This window comes from Clinocottus analis, unplaced genomic scaffold (assembly GCF_023055335.1).
Source record: "Clinocottus analis isolate CAN_PGR_092001 unplaced genomic scaffold, fCliAna1.0.p SCAF_19, whole genome shotgun sequence".
Classification (NCBI taxonomy): Eukaryota; Metazoa; Chordata; class Actinopteri; order Perciformes; family Cottidae; genus Clinocottus; species Clinocottus analis.
In genome coordinates this window covers 3,992,095-4,016,240 of record NW_027175920.1, presented here as the reverse complement: position 1 = coordinate 4,016,240, position 24,146 = coordinate 3,992,095, and the positions used below count along the sequence as shown (strand labels likewise).

General features: G+C 44.1%; 1 protein-coding gene across 1 annotated transcript in view; it reads left to right on the top strand.

Annotated features, from left to right (window-relative positions):
* The window catches only part of dock1 (dedicator of cytokinesis 1), a 161,737-nt gene that overhangs the window by 42,840 nt on the left and 94,751 nt on the right, over positions 1–24,146 (top strand). Inside the window, exons 20-27 of the mRNA XM_068582553.1 lie at positions 1,305–1,394; positions 2,579–2,679; positions 2,794–2,922; positions 5,005–5,113; positions 7,919–7,989; positions 10,656–10,762; positions 16,426–16,553; positions 19,103–19,198. Of these exons, the coding sequence (XP_068438654.1) occupies positions 1,305–1,394; positions 2,579–2,679; positions 2,794–2,922; positions 5,005–5,113; positions 7,919–7,989; positions 10,656–10,762; positions 16,426–16,553; positions 19,103–19,198 (831 nt within the window). The remainder of the gene's footprint in view (positions 1–1,304; positions 1,395–2,578; positions 2,680–2,793; positions 2,923–5,004; positions 5,114–7,918; positions 7,990–10,655; positions 10,763–16,425; positions 16,554–19,102; positions 19,199–24,146) is intronic.

Below are 24,146 nucleotides of genomic sequence, written 5' to 3'. Positions count from 1 at the left end.
CTTAAAGTGCTCAGCGTGGGGGCAGGAGAATAAATCAGTCTCTAGATAAAGTTTAGCTCGAGCTGGTAGGGGGGCCCTGGCAGACTGCGGCGTATCTGAGGAAGTCCTTCACCCAGACAGGTTTGATCAGATCCGATAGAGGCGTCAACCCCAGCTGGACCAGTTCATTAAACCACGGGGGTGTGATTGTTATTACCAGCGCATTAGCACTCCATCTCTCCCAAAGTTCTCCGAGGCTGCGCTCACGTCACACACTTTCAGCGTGGCATTTACGAGACAATTCATCATCAGGGTATCCACATGGCTCCGGGCGTCTACCGTTTAGTCGATACGATGCACAAAGAATAGATCATAGATGGATCACCAGAGGTTGAGAAGGTGACCGGTTGTGTTTTTTTTAAATCATAATATATTTTTATCACCCCGATGTGCTATTTATTGAGTGAACAGGTCACTACTCCCTCGTCGTCTCCGTCTGGCCTTCTTGAGATTACATCGTGCGTGTTTGGGTCTCGCTGACAGCGTGATGAATCCCGTCCACATCCAGATGACGGAGCCTTCACGTTACACTGTGACTCGTCTGTGTCTGACACTTTTACATCTGTTTTCACTTCGCCTCAAAATTGGCTGAGTAAATGGAGCATGTTTCCCCCGTGTGTGTAGTTAGTAGTGCCGACAGGGAAATTATTTCCCTCTTCATAGAACTACATTGGCTCATCTAAACAGATGTGAAGGGCAGCTCATGGCCCTATCAGAGCAGGAGTTCAACCATTCATTTATTGTTGGGTTGTATGGGCTCGTTTGCACTCATGATATTGGGGATTAGGATTTTACATTTAATGATTTTTTATCATCTTTCGGAGGTTAGCTTAAAAAATAACTAAATTAGTTATGTTTAACAAAACAATTTATTTCACTAAACATCCATTTTTATTATATCTTTTTTTTAATTTTGCATATTTCTTGCCATATGTGACGTATCGGCATCTGAATCGCCTCGCTCTATAAGGATGTATTTGTTCACTAAATAGCGTAGAAAGCCCCTGCAGCTGATTTTCTGCTTCAACTCTGTCTGAAATAGTGTAAACATCCCGCATAGGTCCTTGCGTCGACCGTTATCTTGTATTTCCGTGCCTCTCACTCTGTTATTGGGGTTCTTACGCTTTTAAATGTACTCCCGAAAAGAGAGAAGCGATTTTCAATTTGACTCGTGAGAGCGGTGAAAGCAGCGAGACTGCGACGTCCGTGTCCGTGTCTTATTGTCGCGCCTGCCATAACATGCTTTGTTCCTCTTGTCATTCCAGTTCCTGCAAGACACTCTGGATGCTCTCTTCAACATCATGATGGAGAACTCCGACAGTGACACTTTTGATACTTTGGTGTTCGATGCCTTGGTGAGCGAAGCAGCAGACAAGAGATCCTCGCAGGAGAGGGTCTTGACAGTCGGAATAAACACGTTGACGCGTTCGCAGCTCAGATGCAAATATAATGTGTTGTCAAATCTTTCATATGCTAAACACCTCTCTTGACAGGCGCCTTTTGCTCTGTGTGTGTTGGCCCTTTTGATTTCCAAACGAACTTGTTTGCATTCAACTGTCTCTTTCCTCTTCTAAAGCTGTAGCTCCGAATGGGAGAAAACAGGAAAACAAAGTATGATCCGGACCATTTAATAGACTTTTCTACATGCTGTGTTTGTCATTGTTGACCACGCAAGATTGTGATGTTGGGAGGGAAAAGAAAAGGGGACAGGTTGTGCTAAAAGAGTATGCAGAGTACACACAGAGTACACAGAGTACACCTACAGGCAGCTCTGTTGACACAACATGGCAGTGCAGTTCACAAGTATTTTGTACATTCACATAGTTTGGTTGTTCTGGCTCTTTATCTCAAAACACTCGATTTGAAATAAAACAATGAATCTGGATTTTTGATTGTTAAATTAAGTATAAAGATACAATATAGTTGCAATTCTTACAGTTTTAAGTCTTTCTCAAACACTAAAGTCAGTACTTTAACCTCATATATTGTCTCGTTTTCCATCCCATGTGCGAGATTACGGAGCGTAAAAAATGTATGACAAATATATTGTAGCTCATAAATTGTTCCCTATTAAATAAATGACGGCCGGGATACACAGAAGCCCTGCATCTTATGTCACTGCTCCATTAATCTGCATAACTTTGTAGGGCCAGAGTTGCATTTTGTTCACGTTTGTCAAACAGTGAAGGTCTCATTTTACTGCAGATGAAAGAAATGAGCCGTTGCCATTTATAAAATTAAGAGTTTGTGGCCAAAGAGTCGACAAAGCCTCTGACAGAATCCCATCTACGGTGCTATCACCTAACATTGTGCTGTACTGCTCAAAAGAACAGTTTAGGCTGTCCGAGAAAGGAGGTAGAGGTTGTGTTTGGGGTCCTAGATTATCTGCAGGCTCACGAATTTAGAGAAAATGGCTTTCTGCTCGAACACAATCTTGTTTAATTTTCCAATCTCTGCATATTGAGTAAGGCGGGCGGTTTCTCTCCGTTATGAGCGATGCGGTTTACATTCTAATGGATGCGTCTCTGTTTTCTGACAGGTGTTCATAATTGGGCTCATAGCTGACAGAAAGTTCCAACACTTCAACCCGGTGCTGGAGACCTACATTCGAAAGCATTTCAGTGCCACGCTGGCGTACACGTGAGCTACTTACCCTCTGCACAGAGCCACACCGAAGACACTCACAGTCATACTAGTCATCTATCCTATTCTGTGAGGAGCAGATTTAACGCTCTGCTTTCTTGTGCTTTGAAGGAAGTTGACCAAAGTTCTCAAGAACTATGTGGACAACGCTGAAAAGCTGACGGAGCAGCTCCTGAAGGCCATGAAGGCTCTGGAGTACATCTTCAAGTTCATCGTCCGCTCCAGAGTCCTCTTCAACCAGTACGTCCCGAATGCAGCCATTTAATGCTGTGTGTGTGTGTGTTTGTGTGTGTGTCTCTGTGTGTGTGTGTGTCTGTGTGCGTGTCTCTGTGTGTGTGTGTGTGTGTCTGTGTGCGTGCATTTTTCGTTAATTACAAAGAGACTGAAATGAACTAAAAGCATAAAACAAAACGCAGAGTAAAACAAATTAACACATCATAAAAATATTCAAATTGAAAACACAGAAAAGCAATTCTAAAAAAAGTGGGTTGTTTAAAAAACCGACAAAGTGATTTTAAAAGAAGATAAAAGGTTTGCAGACCTGATCTCCCTACACAGGCTGTTCCAGAGTCTAGACAGCAAGAATATACATTGACCTTAGTGCCAAGTGATGAAGACATGGGTCACTTCCAGACAAATACAAATAATTATGTATTATATGTTTGCTTACTGCTAAGAGTTTTCATTTATATAATGGAGTTGTTTCGCTGTCAATTCAGAATAAAAAATCCGTATTGTGTGCAGCATGCATTGTGCTCTCCAGAGTGCGTCACCGCTGTTGGATGAAGTTGCACCAGGTAAAAGTGAATGCTTCCGATGGCGAGGCGCTGGTTCATAATGGATGCGTTTATAATCGGCTGTGGAGATGTTAAATGGACGATAATGTTGTAGAGCCACTGAATGAGGCGGAGGGGCTGATGTATGATCCTGCTCTAATTGAGTGTGCAGAGTTTGATTGGTTTTTCTGTCTGATGTCTAGAGGACGCCTCGTCCTTTCCCCCACGTATCAGACTCCAGCAACGCCGCTCTCTTTTTCTCTTGTCCATGCTCGCGGCGTGTGACAGCCAAACGGACATCCGAGGACCTCTTGTCCCGTGTGTTGCCGTTGAAGCGCCTGCTTTTGGTGGATTGCCGGTATCGTCTCCGTTTGGCCATTGTCATCGAGTTAAAAATTCTTCTTAAGTCCAGAGTCGTGTTTGTCGAGGCCCGTCGTGCTGCTCTAATCATCGGCACGCGTTTTGGCTTCTCCCTCCCCCCACCCCCCGTTGAACATTTCTATGAAATAGCAGAGGAGATGCTCTAATCACACTTTCCCCTTGCGACTTGTGAGTGGTGTGGCTGTCAGGAGCTCAACTCTGCTCCTCGGTGCTGCAGGTGAGGGGCAGCTTTAAGTAATTGTTGTTGTGGGAGCCCAAGAAGGATGCCTCTAATCCTATGATTTCTGTAAGCCCTCAACAGTGACTATCATGGGCCATGTAATACCTGCAGCCCCATGAGGGATTGTGGCTGCACAAAACCCACCTCGCTGGAAGCGAGCCAGGGAAATCTGGTGTGGTGGAGCAATCCAAACACTTCACACCTCTTTGACCTGCCTCCCTCCGCTTCAGAGTGTGTGTGTGTATGTGTTGAAAACCATTTCAATTTCTCTCACAAAGTTTTTAATGTATTAAATCTGAGCAGTTGATGCAGTAAATTACCTTGCAATGAGCACCACGTGGCTCATTTACAGTTAATACCCAGTTTGGGCAGATTTATGGGCTCTGCAAGTGGGATAAAAAGCATTTGCATTTTTGGGGGGGATTATGGTGGAAGCCCCTGCTTTGTGTCCCAATGCACTATTCTCCAGCAATTGTTCTGTGATCATTGGCTTTCGGTGGCTGCAATCTCTGGGCAGCGTTTGCTCCACATAAGCAAACTAGCAGTCGATTTGCTCCACATGTTGAGAGAGTAACGTTGCAGAAACCTCGCATCGCATTTGCGTTCTGTTCCTGGAATAGTACTCGAGGAGAGTCATTAGCATAGGTCATTAATGTTTCCCATTTCTGTTTCCACATGACAGCAGGCAGGTGCTTCAGGGTCTTGTCATGTTGTTTTTAAATGCTAATCTGCCCGGAAGAAAGAGTTACGTCGGTGGCTCTGATCCAATAATATTAGCATTGACGATACACACGGGCCATTCTGCTCGCTGCTTTTAATGATTTAACATTGAAGCGTGAAACTCTTGTTGTTTCCACTGCGGGCGGGGCTGTTTACACAGGGATGAAACAAACAACAGCCTTGTGATCGTCTGCCAGTGTAATTCTCTACTCCGTCTCCTCCTAGGCTCTACGAGAACAAAGGAGAGGCCGACTTCATGGAGTCCTTGAGGAACCTTTTCACATCCTTCAATGACATGATGAACAGTAACTCAGAGAACACTGGCATGGTGAAGGTAGGCCCACTGTCACGTCCAACTGCGCACTATCGCTCCAACTCTTTGCCAAGAAATAGCTGCTGCTGCTGCTGCTTGAATAGTAAATAACTGCTGCAGAGTGAATAATAATTACAATAATAAATCTGCTCTGATTTGCCTCGGATGGCACGCTCTGTAATTGGAGATGCATCTGTCTTGTTAGATATAAACTAATACAGCAACTTGAGAAACGTTGATATGATGCTTCTGCTCATTGATGATTCTGTATTATCTGTTTTCTTCACCTTTTTGTCACGTCTCTTCGTGCAGATTTTCCTGATCTTTACTCTAATTTTCTCTCTGTGACACTGTTAGGCCAGCACATAAAATAAAACCTACTGTATATCAAAGAGCATCTATACAGGAATCAGTCAATAATTTGGGAAATACACGTATTCACCTCCAGTTTACAGTAGACCGGCACCACTTCCACGAATGCAAGATATATACATATGTATATGTGTATATATATACATGTATATGAAGATGGAGCTAGCTAGTTTACCTTAGTTTAGCATGAATGCTAACCCGTTTCTGTCCCTCGGCCTCCTCTCAATCTCACTATTTGCATAAAGATGTTTCCAGTCTTTATGCTAAGCTAAGCTAACGGTCTACTTTTCTGTAGATTCCTCCAGTATTTACGTAAGACACGAGAGTGGTATCCATCTTCTCATCCTGTGTATTTCCCAAAATATTCAGCCACACCTAAAAGATTAAGAGCTCAGTACTTTTCAAGGTATGATGCATCTGCTGCAAGAAAAATGAAAAGCTGATAAAACTCTATGCTTTCTCGTGCAGCCCTAATCTTTCATATGTTTCTCGCATCCACGCATTATATATGTCTGTTCTGTGTGTTTTTTCTCTTCTCTTTCTGTACGTCTGTATGTGTGTGTGTGTGTGTTCGTCCTCTCACTCTGACCTTGACTGTCCTGTGGTCTGGGGCTGCTCTGGCCTTCTGCTCTTTAGCTGCTCCTTAAGGTATTTATTTTACAGCCTCGCTTCTCGAGCCTTTCAGCTCTTTCCATTGTTCTGGGATTCCATTGTCCTTGACCCCAAACTCAGTGACTCCAGATTTGAAACAAACCTACAAGCGTCTACATTTTTGCAGCTGCACTTAAAACCTACACACACACACACACACGCACACACACACACACGCGCGCGCATGCACGCCTCTATGCGTTTAGCGATAACGTAATCGCAGTGTACATGCACATTGGCACACCTACAGTAGATCCATGTGCACGTTCAACCATGGGCGAAGCTCAGGAGTCAATTAGGAGTCAGTTGCTGTGTAATTGGGTGAGATATTAGCTTTACTGTCAGTAAATTAAAAACCGATCTTGAGGAACGGGCACGAAAGCGAGGAATGCCGGTTTCTTCCCAAGTCCGCCCTTGTGAAAGCACTGTGACAGGTGGAAGCTAATGAGCAGTCCCATCATACCGCCAGTCTGAATCCTGATGAACATCTGGACAGAGCGACACACATTCAGGCGAAAACCTTTGATACACACACAGACACACACACGTACACACTAATACATGCTCCCGGTGAGTGTGAGGGGCTCACAGGGAGAGGAGCAGGAGACGCACAACTCCTCTGAGAATTGCTGTGACACTTCACACGACACATCGCTGCACAACAGGTGGGAGTTAAGTTGTTGCTGAGAACAAAGTACAAAAAGAAAAAAAAAGAGACTTTCCGTTGAAGTGGCTTCTTCAAGGTGTAAACAGATGCAGAGTCAGGATTGTTAACGGAATCAAAGTTAAGCAGCGCCGTTTGAAACCCCAAGTTTCAGACTCCCAAACTCTTTGCAGCGAGAGGTGGAGGCGAACTAAAAATATCTATTTAGATGGGATTAGATTAAAGCGCTTTTTCTCCTTCTTTTTTTGGGGTGTGTGTGTGGGAGTGGGGTGAGGTCGTGACTATATCCATGTTTGAAAAAGGTAGCTTTTAGATACTGCACAGGGTTCCTCTGCCAATGCATGAAGACATGATCAGATATGTTCTTCGGTAAATAACCCATTTGAAGAAAACCTCTGCCTGGAGTCAGCAACAAAGAGTATTTGCTCCCTCCCCAACTTTCTTTTGAACTTCGCTAATCCCCCTTTCACACATTTACAGAGATAAACCGTGCTCAGTAACAGACGGGATTGTGGCGGGTGAAGTCCGATGCGCTATGTCTGATTAACTAAAGAAGCGTGTTAGCGCAAACACTCCCAAACACTCCAACCCACCTTTTGAGCAGCAGGCCGTTAGAGAAGGAAGTTTCAGCTCGTGTACTCTTTCCCATCATGAGTGGAAGCTTCTATTGTCAGCCATGGGGGGCACGCACTTCATGTTTTTATTATAATATTGGTGGGCAAATGTAGATCATATCTGTCTATCTATCAAAGTATCATTGCAGAGATATTAGATTTGAATCCCAGTTCATTTATTACAAGTCATAACAACGCCCACTGCTACTTTTTTTAATAAAGTCAGATGCAGTGGGAAGGAGCTGATGAACTCATAGCCGCTCGTGGTATTATACAAACACTTGGTGGAAATATTCCAGCTTATTGCTCATTAAAACAAACATTATTCAAGGTCATCAACAAATCAATTGTACTAGTTTATCGCCGTCACGAGACGAAATGTGTACTACAGCATGCACGCTGCTGAGAGGCACACTGATGAAGAGTGCTATGGAAAATACTATATATCAAAATATGTGAGGTGGAGTAGACAAAATGTAAATCTAAACTAAGGAACTTACAGTTTCTTTTATTTTTCTGGCTCAGGGCGCTGCACTGAGGTACATCCCCACCATCGTCAATGACGTCAAGCTGGTCTTCGATCCAAAAGAACTCAGGTAAGTTCGTGTGATCCATCGCATTTCCTCCTGACAACCTGCACCTCATTTTATTTATTAAAGGCAAACATATTCATTGGTAGCTGTGACCTGTGATATTTATGTGCTTTTCTTGTGTGATGCCTGACTGTAATTCAAAGCCGTCTGTGTGTTTCTCAAACTGACGCTTGTTGCACATAAAACATTAAATGACTGAAATGTTATTTTGCTGGAGAATGGAAGGAGGAATCTTTATTGCTTGTGTTCTTGCAACTGCCCCGGGAATTTAAATTTCTTGTCGCGATGAATCCCGAACGAGCTCATGGGAGGTTTTGTGCCGATGTATAACGGCGCCGTTTATTTCCTCTCTTTATGCAGCTAGCCAGCCTTCTATGTCTGTACTTCACTACAGCATTACAATGCTCAGGTTGCCTTGGAGAAGCTGTGGCGTCACCTGCCACACTCAACGCTGGTCTTAGCAATACATTACTTCTGAAGTAGCACAACTGTGATATTACAAATGATGGCTAGAAAAGGAAAAGAAAATAATCCGTCATCTGACCTTTTTCTTACATTATTGGAATGAATGGACTGTACATTTCAAAATGACCAAACTCAAAGTTTCATATATTTTTGTTTTCCAGAAAATGAGAGGACGTTGCATTTGTGATGAGCGCCTCATGGGTGTGCCCTTGATTTTCTACCCAATTTGAATGCCTTTGATCTGTTATGCTATAAGGACACAGCACAAAACCAAAATAGAATAGCCTCATTTATGGAGCGTCATATTTACAAATATGTGAGGAAAGCTTTTCTCGTGTATTTGACGAAAACCTTCAACTGCAAATTAATCTTTAATAAGACATATTTCGTTTCGGTCAATTTGATAATTGTAAATATTCAGTCGAGACTAATTTGTTCATATTTAGTTCCGATTGTCTCATAAGATGGGACACGTTTGTAAAATCAGCAGCTTGCTTTTGACCAGGCTGTGAAAACTCGGCTACTATTTTCCTAATGATGTTCTCATCAAAAGTTTAAAATGTTAAATAAGAAAAAAAAAAGGAGCAAACAATAGGAGAAATCGATTCACTGTCATGAAATAAAACCAGAAGTACAATTTCCCTCAGCGAAGGCAATCTGTTGGGTGACTGAGCCGGTTGTTCATAACATCATCTAGTCCCTAAAATAAGATGAAGACAAGATGCTGACAGGACCGCTCCGCCTCTGCTGGATCCCATTTCTACTGGAAAACCTTTTGTTGCTGCACAATATTTCCACAAACATCTGAAACCACCTCTATTTTTTAAGCAGAGCCGCTGCATGTAGGTATTTCCCCAGACTTTCAAAGGGAGCCCCTTTCGTTTAGCCACATCCAACCTGGACAGAAGGCAATTCTCCCAGCAGATTCAGGGCCACACAGAAGTGCCAATCCCTGGTCCTGGCCTCAGGCCTCGGCTCCACTGCTATCACTGCCACAGTGAAGTGGGGTCTTTTGTCAAAAGGTAGAAGATAATCTTCCCAGCCAATCCTTTCTGTCAAGCAAGCAACCAAACCTCCATTCAGCTTTTTACACAGGGGAATTCAGGATGCCCTTCTGAGAGCCTGACACTGATTTCACGCCAACACATGGTGTTTACTTTTAATTGTGTCTTTGGCGATGAGACACACACAAATGTGTACTGCGATCAGGAAACGTTGACTTTGCGATCACGGTTTTGTCTCCTCACAGTACATCCGCAGTGGTCAACTGTGTTATTGACGTTTGAAATGCAACGACGGCAGAGAGCAGACGGGCAGAATGAAGATGCACCTTATTTAAAATAAAATGTTGACACAAACGTGTTAATTAGCAGGAATGACTCGAGGTGAAAGTGGAAGCGTTCCTCTGATGATTTACTTTGGGTGAAACGTTTCGGGGCAATTTTTTCTTTTGCTTCTGGGATGCGCTATGAATATGAAGGACATTTGTACACAAGCAGGAATGTAGCACAACATGGACATGAACACAGTGCCGTGTTTGTTAAAATGTGAAAGTGCAATACACATCTTTTGTCCCTAGAATAAATAAATATACAGAAAATGTCAGTATTGATCAAACTAATCATCATCTTTTCGGCCACAATCGTGCAATGCTGCATGCTCTGTCCTCTTTTCTGTAGTTTTAGAGGAAATAACATGGATAAAGGTTTTTCTTATACCAACTAAATAGAACCATGGGGGCGTTTCATCAGCTGCCAGAACCTTTTCTTTCCTCCTTGAGCCTCAGCTTGCTGACATCACGAGCACCTAGCCTCTTTACTGAGGAGAACATGTCAGCTTTATGTGTCTGAATGCAGCCTTATCTCTCAGGCTCTAAATAGTTGAATGCCCATCGTGTGGCATCTTGCTGAGCTATGCTGTTGGTTGGCTTTAAAAAAACATATTCAGTTGAATAAATATTGTTTTTGAGGCTGTATCAAACTAGAAATCCTCTGGGTCAGTTGACAAATCTCTATTGTCTCGCACTATATATTGTCATATCCTCCAACCAGAGCCAGCGTTTCTGAAAACTACCTGTGTGGATGGGCAGGGCTTTTTTTAATTGTGTTTTTGGGTGATTGCTCATGATGGGAGGCAGTCAGCCAGCTCCAGATGTCTGATCAGTCTGACCTTTTGTCTTCATTGTCCTCCTTCTGTCTCCGTAGCAAGCTGTTCACCGAATTCATCCTCAAGGTTCCTCTTGGTCGCCTGGTGAAACAGAAGCTAGACTGTCTGATTGACATTGTCCACAGCGATCTCTTTACTCATCACGGTGAGAGCACACACACACACACACACACACACACACACACACACACACACACACACACACACACACACACACACACACACACACACACACACACACACACACACACACACACACACACACACACACACAGTACTCACAGTTCTTCAGTGCATCCACCTTCGCTCACAGAGCAGTATTATAGGCAATCACAAACACCACCTGCTTCCTCTTGCCAGCTCTGTGTGAGGCCCGAGTAAAGATCCTTGGTGAGGCGTTGTGGAAGTCCCTCTTGTTATCAGAGAGAGTTAAGTGATCTCATTGCTAAAATCAGCGGGACTTGTCTTTCTCAGAAAGTCAGTATTTACATCGACCTGGTCTTCAAGTCGCAGCTCCTCTCCTCTGTTTTACTATTTGATAAGAGATGTCCTGGTACCTTTTCATCCTTCCCAAAAACTCGATAACTGAACTTAAGAAAAACCGATCTGATATTGGTGCATATACTCACACACTTACTGATACCCAATCCAGTGTTTTAGGCTGTACAGGAGGCATTTCTGAAAATGGCATCGAAAAACAACTATACTAAAGACTCCCTTTTGCTTTGAAGTGTGCTCATCATGTCATTATGTCCTTGTTGCATTCCAACAACACATAAACATCATACACATTCACACTCGTATAGCCCACGTGAGCACCATACTATTCATACTATTCTGGCCATGTTGTGGTGATGTCCAACACGACGGGCGGGGTTGTAGAGATGGCTAATGAGCATCCAGTCCGGTCTCTGCAGCCGGGCTAGCCTGCGGCGTCCTGCAGCCTGGGTCCTCCTGCAGTGGCGGTCGAGGGCAAATCATTTTGCTCGAGGCAGCGGTCCTCTGAGGCCATGTTACGTTGGGTCCTAATTTAGGGACAAACACACATACCCACACACACACTGTAGACTAGTGATGGTAAATTAAATGCAACATTTCAACCAAATGAAATAGCAACTGTGATTTAATGTGGCTGGCAGGGCCTGCACGTGTCTCAGAGTGGGCGGCTAACGTAAAAGAAGTGGACATATATCTACTTGTCTCCGCCTTGAAATCTCTAGCATCTTAATATTGTCTGATTGGTGGTTTGTCCGGTTTAGTGAGGAAACTATTGAAGGGAAATAATACTAATTTGTATTTTTTTTTAACACTTTTCAAGCTGCGAGCACAAAGCGCTCAGTGTGTCGCGCTCCGGTCATTACTATTGATCTGTTGCTGGTGTAACTGGAAAGGCAAGCCTCCCCGATGCTTGTGAATGGGCCAAGACTGCGATGTGGAGACTGTGCCGCCGCTCGGCTCTCACAACAGCTTCACGCACTGGAGCTTTTGAACATCTCCAGTAGTCTATTAAGCGCATGCGTTTCTTTAAAGCAGCGATTGAGAAGGCTTAACTGCCAAGTAAAATTGCCCCTTTCCACATCGGGATCAAGCTGAGCTCCACTTTGGAGATGTTTTATTACCAATAATTACCATGGCTCAGCTAGACCGTTTTTAAAAAAAAATTTTTTTAAAGGTGGTCTAATCAGCTGTAGTTGTTGGATGCATCCGAGCGCCCAGAAAGGTTCCCTTGCCAGTCGATCCCGAAGTGAAATGAACTGGCAAACTCTGAGCAAATGAACACCCAGCAAAGAGGTCCCTACCGCGATGCTCAACTTGGACATTTTCTTAGCCCAACACGCGCTCATCCATATGCACCGAATGCGTTGGCTGCACAGTGATTAACATATTAACCGTTTCTCGGCCTCAAATGAGTATTTTTCAGTCCCCGTGGGTCTTCGACAATGAGGCGGCGACCCTTTCTCCGAGGGGTTTTCATGTACACGTTTGAAATTGAAATGCTCTGCGTTGAATGTGATTGGTATTCATTCGCAACTCACTGCTGCAGATGCAAACTTAATGGACTCCGAAAAAGAGGGACGTTTTTTTTTTATTTTGGAGGCAAAACGTCGTGTCACCTTCAGCGTTTATGATGTAAAGCGGGGGAGCTGGAGGGGGGGAGAGCGGGATGGTCGCATAAATCACTCGCAAATGGGCTCATTGGAAGAGAACAAATATGTTGGCTGCTCTCCTGGTCTGTGTTGAAGGGGGAAATCACTGTAGCGGCTAAAATCTGTTTGCGCTGGAAGTTTGAGGAGTGCGTTCATGGCCTAGCTTGATAGTTCCACTCTGCTTGTCCCGCCGTCCTGCTAGTGTGTGTGTGTGCGTGTGTGTGTGTGCGTGCGTGCGCCCGTGCGCTAACATGTGCCCATTTAGATGTGTGTGTGTGTGTGTAACTACCTGTGTGTATTTTGAGTTTGAACGAGGCATGAATTGAAGGAGCGTCCTGTTGAAAACAAGGTATTAACCTTGACACAATGTCAGGACGTCCTCAGATTGGAGATTTGTTTTTGAGATTACAAAGCACACTACACACACACACATAGACATACAGTGTTTTAGGAGAACGGCTCTGTTCCACTGTTGCAGACGCGGTTGTCACTTTGTGTCGGGGCTAGCTAGCTAGCGCCTGAAAGCTAAACATCCACAGCCTTCCTTTTCCTGTATTTAACGGTCCCAGAAGTGTGAGCCCTCTTTGATTTTAAGTGTCAGCTCAACCCATTCATCCTGTGCCACCCCTTTGCCGTTGTGTGTATGTGTCTCACTATGTAACTGCTGTGTTTCTGTTTCATTGAGAGAGTAATTTAATGATCCTCTATGGCAACTATTGCCTTCATCATTGCACCAGCATTGGGTTAAAAAAGGATGAAAAATGGCAAATGTTGGTAAAGTTGAATGCTCATCGGAGGAAAGACAACTTAGCCCTGTTGCCTCCCTCAGCTAAAACTTAACACGTTTAATGGATTGACAAATTGCAGTTGTCTATAATTTTTTCAATCTCATGTTATGATCACCAAACCCTAACTAGACTGCATCGTAGCTCCATAAACAATAACATCTCCGCTTTATTATTTTTTTCATAAAAACAAACACTCTCACTGATCAACAGACAAAGTTAATGTGTCGTTTTTAGCATAATTGCAATATTATAGTTTGTCATTTGGACCCCATATTTAGTTCACATATTGTCTCCAAGCAGCTCCCCTGCAATTATTTTTGAATAAGGATTATAAAAAGGCGTTCAGTGTGTGAGGTTTTCATTAGTGAGTTTGATTCCTACAAGATAATCATTTTGTAATTGATGCAATAATCAATGCCTGAGTCATTAAAGCGCAATTTCAACTTCCGCTGAATCCTTTTATTTGTTAAATTGCGAAATACAACGTTATGCATTGTCACTGTGTGGAGTCTTGTCTCAGGGTTGATTCCAGGGATAGAAATGCTGACAGCCTCTGAAGACATCCAGATATTCACCTCCTTTCTTCATCTATCTCGACTGTGTCAATCCATACTGTTACATTTGACATGCAGTTCCTTTAGAAAAGGGTCAGAGAATATGAAACACCGAATGGATTAATGTGTATTTCCGCCGGGTGTTGTTCATGAAGAGGTCGCCGTCGTTCATGCTGTTTATTATGCGTTACATTTAGCTGTTCATCATTCGGAGTTGAGTGGTATTGACCGTTGGCAACGTGTGTGTGTGTCTGTGTGTGTGAGTACCGTCGTTCCTGTTGTCGGCCACGGCGTGGTGGAGGATTTCACAACGTGTGCTGCTTTTTAAAACTGTTCTTGTAAGTAATTTAAAGTTGTATTGAATTTTTATTAAAGTAATATCCAACACCAAAAACCACCCAAGACATTGATATAAAGGTGTAATGTAATAATGTGGTGGACAGTAGTCCCATTACTCTTCAACCATATCATTTTTTTCTGTGTTTATGTAATAATACTCGTGTATTGTCCCAACATATTTTCCCTGTAGGAGTTTTAGGCTCTCCAACACCCTCGTGTAGGACAGTGTTCATTAAACTGCATCGCCGCAGTTTTTTGTCCCCAGCTAAACATAACTTTAGGTGACCTGGGCAGTTCACATCCTAACCATTTGCCCATGTGTCCTAGAACATTCCTCCACAAGGGAGACCTGTTTTATTAAGTCCAGCAGGGCTGAAATTTGTATACCGAATACATTTGGTCTTTTCCCCATACTGTCCTAAGCTCCATCGTTATTTACCCAACGCAGGTCTGATACCACCTTGATGCTTTATGAAACACTGTTGGAGGTTCATTGGGTTTATTCCCTTGATGTTGTGAAGTGAACTTTAACTTCCACCGCAGTGTTTCATTTGTAAATACCCTTCGATTGAACCCTTATTCTCTTTATTCCCGTTCTTTTCTATTAATATGACATTAATATCAATACTCTACCTTTTGTGTTTATCTTGAATATTGAGAGGTGTTTTATTTAAAATGTTCTTCCCGAGGGGTTATCAATGTATATTCGGTCCACAAATCCAGAAAACTGTTCACTTAACCCCCCAAATACGCTGCATATTTTCATTGAACCAACCTCTCTCCAGTATTTGTGCCAAGGCCCACACACAAAATGCCACTAAGATTAAAATCAGAAGGTTTAATAACAAATATGATAATTTTGTGGCTGACTGCCATAGGTCCACCTCCCATGAGAATACGCTGTGGCTTATCTCTGTGTCCTCCGTGTGCCAACCCAACGCTTCGCCCTCTGCAATTGGAAATTCACTTTTTTGATGTTGCAGTTTTTTCTTGTTTGGTTGCATGTTGTGTGGTTCTGCTGTTTTCTACTTGCTATTTTAGTTGCAAAGGGGACATGAACAATGTGTTATTCTGTTGTCCAAACCATGTTTTTTCTCAAGGAAAACATTTTCTTTTCTTTTTTTTTAATTTTTTTAAAGTAGCTTAGGTGCTTTATTTAGGGAAACTACAAAAATGGAACATTTTGCAGAGGGATCAATAGGGCCCGAATGGCCAGATGCTTCACACTGATATTGATTTAAAATTGGGCTCACACAGTGTTTTTTAACTTTATTTCTAATTCAAGAGAGGCTTTTGATTGGCTGTAGGTCTGTCACAATCACCAATGTTGTCGTACTGATGAACTGCCCCAGAAATAATTGCGATAAACAAATGTATTGTCACTTAAGATTATTTGAGTCCACTGATCTAATAATATAATTGCATAATAATGCAATCAAACCCTTCCAAAGAGCAATGCACTTTTAGTTCTTTCAAATATTCAGAAAAATTTGAAATGTGAGAGATAAGATTCTAAATAAATGAAACAAAAAATAATATAACACCACCAAAACAATAAATAAAATTGTCTCTCAGTCTCATTATGGAAAAGATAACAACGGGAAATATCAAGGTCAGCTAAAAACGGTTGTGTTAATATCTGTTTATTGGACAATAAGTAAATCAAGTAATTATTGTGGCAGGACTAATTGGCTGTGCTCTGCAAATATTTCTGGCTCTGATCGGCGCTCATGCTGTTGCTCTGCCGCGATTCCAAAGGATTTTAGGGGATTTCTGCCACATTCAGTTTAATTAATAAATAAACTCTGCCCATCTTTTTTAATTTGGGCCTCTGAGCGGCGACGGGAGCCATTAACAAGCTGCGTGCGTCTTCCTCGAGAGTGTGTCGACGGCATATGCCGCGCTGCCTCGCGTGATCCGTCAGCTGCTCCGCGTGTTGAGCGCCGCCATAAATGTGTGTGTTTGTCGGCGTCCCCGCAGATTGCCGAGAGATCCTCCTGCCGCTGATGACGGACCAGCTGAAGTTCCACCTGGAGAAGCGCGAGGAGCCCAAGGCTTGCTGCCAGCTGCTCAGCGACATCCTGGAGGTGCTCTACAGGAAGGATGTGGTGAGGAACAGCGCTTTCTAGTTTTACATCCTTCTATCTCCCTCTGGGACTGATGGTAGCATATGAAGGGCTTTCAGGAGCTCCTCCATACAGAAGAAGCACATTTCAGCTCTGGCTGTTTGACAGAATAGCGACTAATCAATGTGCTACTCCCCATTTATTTATTTTGGCCCCGTTTGCACATTTTACAGCACTGTGGATTTACTTTCTTGAGTTGGTGATGCGCTCTGCAGGTCAATCCATCACAAACCAGTTATGTAGCCAGTCAAAGGCATTAAGAGTTAATCAATTCATTGTTTATTGGCATAACATAACTTCCCATTATACCATTACAGGCTCGTTATTGCTTGTTTTGTCCTGACCAGCAGTCTTAACCCCCAGAACATTCAATTTGCAATTACTTACAACGGATGAAAACACATCTGATTATGTCTTCAACCTTCTGAAGCTCAATTATTGGATTAATCAACTACTTGTTTGTTACCGAACTGTATCTTTCTTTGAAGTCCACATTCCTCACACTCGTGTGAACACACACACACACACACACACACACACACACACACACACACATAAACCAACACTCGCTGCTTCCCAGGTGTGTTTCATCCTCTTCTATGCCCAGACACCTGATGTCTTCCCTCAGGCTCGCTCAGACTTCCTTCCCCGTTGATCACCACGGCCTGGCCTCCCACACAGCGCTCTGCTCGGGATTATCTCCACTTTCTCTCCCATTCAGCCTCTTTCCGTCTCTCGTTGCGCTCCCTGCCTTGCTTTGTCTTTTATACCTGCCCTGCACTTTTTTTTTTGTTGTTGTTGTAGAGACCTGTGTACACATTGACAAGGACATAAATAAGATAGGAAGGTCTACTTCTGAGTTTCTTGGTTATCTTCTAGGACGATAGGCCTGGGCGGGGATTCGCCATGACATCATCATGTTCATCATCTTTCAATGGTTTCGTATCGCGATGAAACGCATGACACACAATCACTAATCTTATTTGAGAATAACTAAGTACGTTCTTACTCAACTATCCAGAAAATAATCTGCCGATGAAATCATTTGACGGGAAAATCATTTTACCGTTTTGTTTTTTTCCGTCACACTTCACCACCCAGTTCAATGCGATTAACAAACTGGACCCAAACTGGCAACCTTCCAGTCACAAGCCTCTCCGACCTTTAAGCTCCATTACCTCGGGATACAAGAGTGCATCTAACTCAGGACGGGAGCATAACGTGGAAAAGTCCACAGACAAACTCAAATGTTGGTGAAAATAAATTGTGAGAAGTTTTTTCCGACAGCAGTGTGCAACGTTTTCTTCAGTCAACCATTCATTCATTCAGCTTTATAGTTTAACTCCTGCCTACGCCTAAAAAAATAACTTGAAATTGTTAATTTTGCACAAAAATTCTTGATTAAATCGAAACATATTCAGTACTTCTTACTGTATTGTGTAATAAATTCAAACCCTAGTATAAAAACATTGGCTTTACCATGCGGTTATTTCATGAAGACTTTTTATTGAGAAAACCTTCTATATTGTGATGTAAATTGTTATCAGTTATTTTAATGGGATATCATTTTTTGTTCGTGTTGAATAGCCCCAGATATCTGAAACTTCCTCCTCCGATCGTTTATTGTCCCTCAGCGCTCCTCTGTGATTGTGTGAACCTGCATATTTTCACAAGTTGTTCCGCCGCAGAGAGAGCTGTGTAAATTATTGAACGTGAAGGTTGACGCTGCAGAGCTCGGTCTACATGGAAGACTCCCGCCGCTGCCGGTTAAAGACGGCGAGAAGCCCCGTGCTCACTCAAACTCACTAACGAGCAAGTCCATGGAAAAAAAAACACCTCCCACTTTGGGGTTTTTCCCTCTCCAAAAGCCAGCATTCACAACATATGAATCATTTTGGCTGCGAGCAAAGTTGAGGTATGGACCACGGAACAAGCAGTGTGAAATGTGAGTGTCCCGTGTGAGCCCAGAAGTCAACGCTGTACCTAAAGGTCTCGTGGGTGAGGCGTGGCGACATCTAGCTGTGTAGTTGCGGATAGCAAGCAACTGAAACTTTTCCTGCGTCCCAAGCTTGAAGTAGATGTACGCCGTACGATGCAGAAAAGCTGCAGCCAGGGTTTGTTTTGTCCTTTCTGGGCTCCTGTAGAGAACACGCCCTGTAATTTGAAATAAACTGCTCTATCTAAGGTATTAAAAACGCAACGATTCCAGTTTAATGTGATTGTACACTAAACAAAAACATACTTAATAATGTTCTCGGCAAACGCTACATGCTGTTCCTTTTAAGTAATGCCGCTTCCATTGTTATTTTGACAAACACCGCAATGTTTGCGACGTATTCTTCTTACAAATCTACCAGACGAGCTTTACGTCCATCTGAATCCCCGACAGCCTCACAATTAAGGTTCTGGGTTGCAGGAGCATTCGACATCTAAAATAAGAATAGATGGAGCCACCGATTTGGAAATTAGCAGACATGTTTATAGCCCCTGTGGCAAATGTGATAATTTAATGACTGTATTTATTTTTGCAGGGTCCCACCCAGTGGCACGTGCAGATCGTCATGGAGAAGCTGCTGAGGACGGTAAACAGGACGGTGATATCGATGGGCCGCGAGTCTCCTCACATTGTGAGTTTGTCTGATTTATTTGTTGCTGTTGCAACTCGTAGCTTTATACCCGCCACTCGCTCTCTTTTTTCTTCTGGTAATCACACACACACTTGTACACACACACACATGCGTGCAGGTCCAATTCAGAGGCTTCTGTGTCCCGTCCGGCTCCCACAGACCCGCCGCGACTCCAAATCCATTCCAGAGCTATCATTAAAGGGAAAGTCTACCTGGGCAGAATGTTTCCACACAACCTCAATCCAAAACGTGCTTTGATCCGCTCGCATCTCCCTTCAGTCGTCTGTGTGCCGATCTGTGTGTGTGTGTTTTTGCCGTTTCATGATATTTTTGTTCGCGTGTGGCTTTGAACACATCTCATTCTCTGTGCCGAGCTGTAATCTAGAAAACACGAACCGCGCTTCCCTCCCACTGCCGTGAGCATTCTTCCCCACAATCACTCTCTCAGCTGGAGCTCAGAGGCAATTAAAGCACTTATCAGTCATGGTATAAATATGCTGTCTGCTTTATTTCCGTTGGCAGAGCCTTCATCCATTTTCATGAGTCCAAAGAGTCCAATGAATGTCAACTTCTGTATTCGTTGAGTCATGAATATCAAGTTAGGCAGTCTCTGGCTCATTGTGTTGCATCCTGTTGACGCTTAAATTCATCAGAGCTGTGTGTAGCTGTGTGTAGCTGGTGATGCGACTTTGAAAGTGAGACTCAGGCAATAAACATATGTAGTTTTTATGCAAGGTGTTATGATGGATATCCCTCAGAGGGCACTTAAAGGTATTTTTTTACTGCTCACTTAAACACAACGGAGTGATGAGAGAGACATTTTCTCCGGACTTCAAGCTTGTATTGGAAAATGGGGAGTCGCGCGATACCGACTCATTATATTAATACTATTACTGGCGTCCTTTCTCCTCCTGTCTCGGGTTATTTATTATCTTGTGTGTGGGCACAGCACCCTCTCCATATGGGGAACAGCAGGAAATGGCATCACCTGTTTAAATGCTTTTATTACCAGTTACTGAGCCGCACCAGCTGAGTGTGATTTCAAGAAGAAGAAAAAAAAGAAGTACCCGGAGTTATCGCACAATAATTATCATGTGCACGTGTTTGTGTGTTACGTCACCACGCTGTAGTAGTCGTCCTTTGTCCCCTGTGTCCTGCTCTCGTCTTCATTCTTCTCAGAGCAGGGGTTCTCTATGCGTTTCATTCGCTCCATCTCTCTCTCTCCGTATGAAGGTATCTCGGCAGTAAACCAAGCTAATCACGTGACCGGGGAGCCTCCTGTTGTCCAACAGATCGCCAGCATGTCTGGCGCCGCGTGATGCGGGGGGTCTCTGATGCCCCTTCGCTCCCAGACAGCTGCCTGGAGGGGGTCTAGGCCTCCCACTAACTCGCCTTTTCTAGCGCTCTAATCTTTATCCTTGTTATGCCGGAGATACAGGCTTAGGTTGGACGGTGCAGAGAGTATTTTTTTTTTTGTTTACTCGGTCCGACTGCCTTCGCGGCGCACCGCCCGTCGTGTGTCTTTCTTTCACTGCGTCGTGTTTTGCTTTTGATCGTGTACATTTCCAATATGGAACTTTTCCTCACCACACTTTGTGTTAAAGGCTATCAACGCTCGTAAAGGCAGCGCACACAGGCCTCCTCTCTGCTGTATTATACTAAGTGCATCTGCCCCCCGCCCCCCCGTGGTGCCGATAAAATGGCATCCCGTGCTTCCAGCACCGCCTGCTGAATTGCACAAAAGCAGACCGGCCTCCTTTCTGGTTAATGAAACCGCTATACTCATGACCTCAAGTGGCCCTTATTGAAACTATCTACTGTGTACACTGCACTCGCGCTGCAGCTGCTCTCTCCCGTACTTCTGTCAGCTATTGACGGCGTCCTTTATCGTCCCGTCTGACTCCTCACCTTCGTCGTCAGCGCCTTTTTAACCACCGGATTCAATTGCCTCGACATTTCTAAGGTACCTGCATAATATATTTAGCATCAGCGTGCAGGAGTGTCCTTCTACCCGGTGGGAGTTTGAGGTTCCTGTCAAAAAGTCTTGTCTTTTTGAAAGCACTACGGCTCTTTCGCTCAAACGCTGTACGTTATATAGTGCTTTGGGGGACGGAAGCTGCATTTTGAAGCAGCTCCCCACATCACTACTTCATGATCAATAAGGTTGGCGAGAATTTGAACAGCTTTGAGCGCCATGGTAGTGCCGCTGGAAGCGTCACATCTTTCCAATCAGAGGACTTTTGCCGCCGCCGCCGGGCACGCCGCTGCCGAGTCTGCGGGCAGATTGCTCCGACAACACCGCAGCCCGCCACCGACCTTGTTCCTCTTTCGTGGCAGCCTCTCACATTTTAGATTTATGCATTAATGTTCTACTCCCGTCTCCCACCTCTCTCACTCCTTTCTCCTCTCTCCTGGAGGTGGTCGACGCAAGAATGTTGATGAGAATGATCACAATGACAGCTCGGGGGCGTCTGGTTTTGTTGTGTGTTGTCGCCGCAGTGCTGCGCCCGGTAGCGGCTCACACGGCATCGCCGTACATTTAGCATCGTCGGACATCCCAGCAGGCTCCATCTTTATATTCATGTCCACCCCTCACACAGGAGATGAGTCCTTGTGAATACATTTACATTAGGATAGTAGCAGAAACGCTTTTGTCTCTGTCCCTGCTGAAATTACCAAGTTCTACCTTTTAATGCCCTTGAATTACATTTCCCTCTAGTTTTAAGCCTCTGGATGAGCCTGGCAGACACACACACACACACACACACACACACACACACACACACACACATACACACATACATACATACACACACACACGCGGGTTGTAAGATGCTGCTGGAAAAATCCTCTGCTGTTAAAGATCCAACCAAACCAATAAAACTGATTCTGTCATGTTAGCCTTATTGACCTTTTTAAGTTTTGTTTTGTAGTCAGCAAACGCCTAAATGTCAAAACGAATAACACCCTATACCAAACAGACCGTAGCGTTATTTTTCATAGCTGCAGTTTTGATGGTTCTGGTGATAGTTGGCTGCAGTGTTTCATGGTCATCCTGCCGATTTTACCTGCAGTGTGCAGAGGTAATGGGGAGGAAAGCTGCAGGGGAAGGACTTGTGCGATTGATTGACAGAAAGGAACTGAACGACTATCGGGCGGCCGGAGCGCCTTCTTCGCTGCGTGCACTCGCCGACCAAATTCCTTGCAACAAAGCCATCTCAATGACGTCTATTCAGATCAGTATCCGGCTCCTTTATGCTCGGCTCTCTCTGTGTATCACTCACTGTCTTTATATCTGTTTCTGTCCACATATTTCTCTCTCTGTCCTTCCCTCCCTCCCTGCCTTCCTCCCTCCCTCCCTGCCTCTCTCGCTCCTGCTGGCCAGACTGCTGCAGAGCTCTCACAGAAAAGAAGCATAGTGAGATATGGCGGTGAATCATAATGCCTCATACGTGCACTTATCACTCACTCCCTGCACCGCTCCTCTCCTCCTGTGCTCAAACTTTGACTGAGCGTCCTCTTGAGTGTATCGACCCTGCGACAACTCACGCCAGGCGTGTGCTCGCTGTCAAAGCCATGTGAAAAGCCGCCGGGAGGACACTCGTCACCTTCAAACCACGGTGGGCTGCGGTTAAAGAGTGTAGGAATTTCAGATGTGAAGCTGCACTGGGGTTCTTGTTTGTACCCTCAGTGCTGTTAACATCCACTCGAGGGAAGACCCGTGAAGAGGGGGCGGGCCGTTGTTGCCCTCGAGCAACATCGAATCAGTTCCTGCAGCTTTATGCATCCATGTGAGGGTGACTCTGCATCTCTGAGGCATTTACTCAGAGCTTTTGTCCCCAATTTACCTCACAAGTTCACCTCACTGATGGTCTGCGGCAATATCAGGCAGCGGCATGTACGCACGTTAGCACGAGGACATGTCCGGAGGGCCACGGGCGGTGTTAAAGTCATAATGGTCCGGGCAAAAGCTGTGCTGTCGGTGTAAGCGTTGGATCAGAAGCAGGTTGGCTGCCTGCACCAAAAGCCCTTCGTTGCCGATCCCTCTTTTGTATTCTGCTCCACACTGTGCCACCCGACGACATCAAAGAGATGCAGGGCTGATTTTTAGGTAGGTTTTCAACCTTATCTCCCGCTTTTCATTACGTGATTGTCGTGTTAATTGTTTTGCACAGTGAATTTTTCAAACGAAGCCCTAAACGAAAATCATAAATTACAGATTTGGTTCACTCAAAATACGACATACCATTTCCTCACTTACCCCACCATTTTAGTTTGGTTGGCACACGTTTTGAGATATTCGTTTCTGAGATGTCTGCTCGACACCTTAATTGTACGCAACATCAAAACATCTCAGAAGCATCATACCTTTCCATCAGCACTCGATATAATTCAGACGCTGCAACAATCCTAAACAGATTTAATTTGATTGCCTTTCAACGTGGTGACTCGAGCTGTTAACAGCGTCAACGGTGCTCTAAAAATGTCAACTGTGCTAACGGTGTCAGCGGTGCTAACAACGTCAATGGTGCTAACGACGTCAATGGTGCTAACAACAGCAGACGTTGTTAGCTGGACATGTAGCGGCTGTATAAGTGCAGTGCAAAGCGGAGGCCGTGAGTTAGCTTGTGAGGCACACTCGCGTGGACTCACGCGACCCGACTGTGCAAACAAAGCTCAGAGATGCTCGATTACAACACACGCAGAAGGCGAGTGACTTAATTCTCAGGTTACTCTACTTTATCTTTATATTATAAATAGTTATTTTAATGCTCTGAAATCTGTGTATTGTACCCTTTAACTGGTATTTGATGAAAGTAGTATCTCGATACTTACTCTGCGACTGTTCTCCTTTTGCTTCGCAAATGATGTTCAGTCTTTTCCAGATGTTGAGAGCTCTGTAGGGGTCTGTTTTTTTTACTGTGCATATTTTGCATATTAAATATCT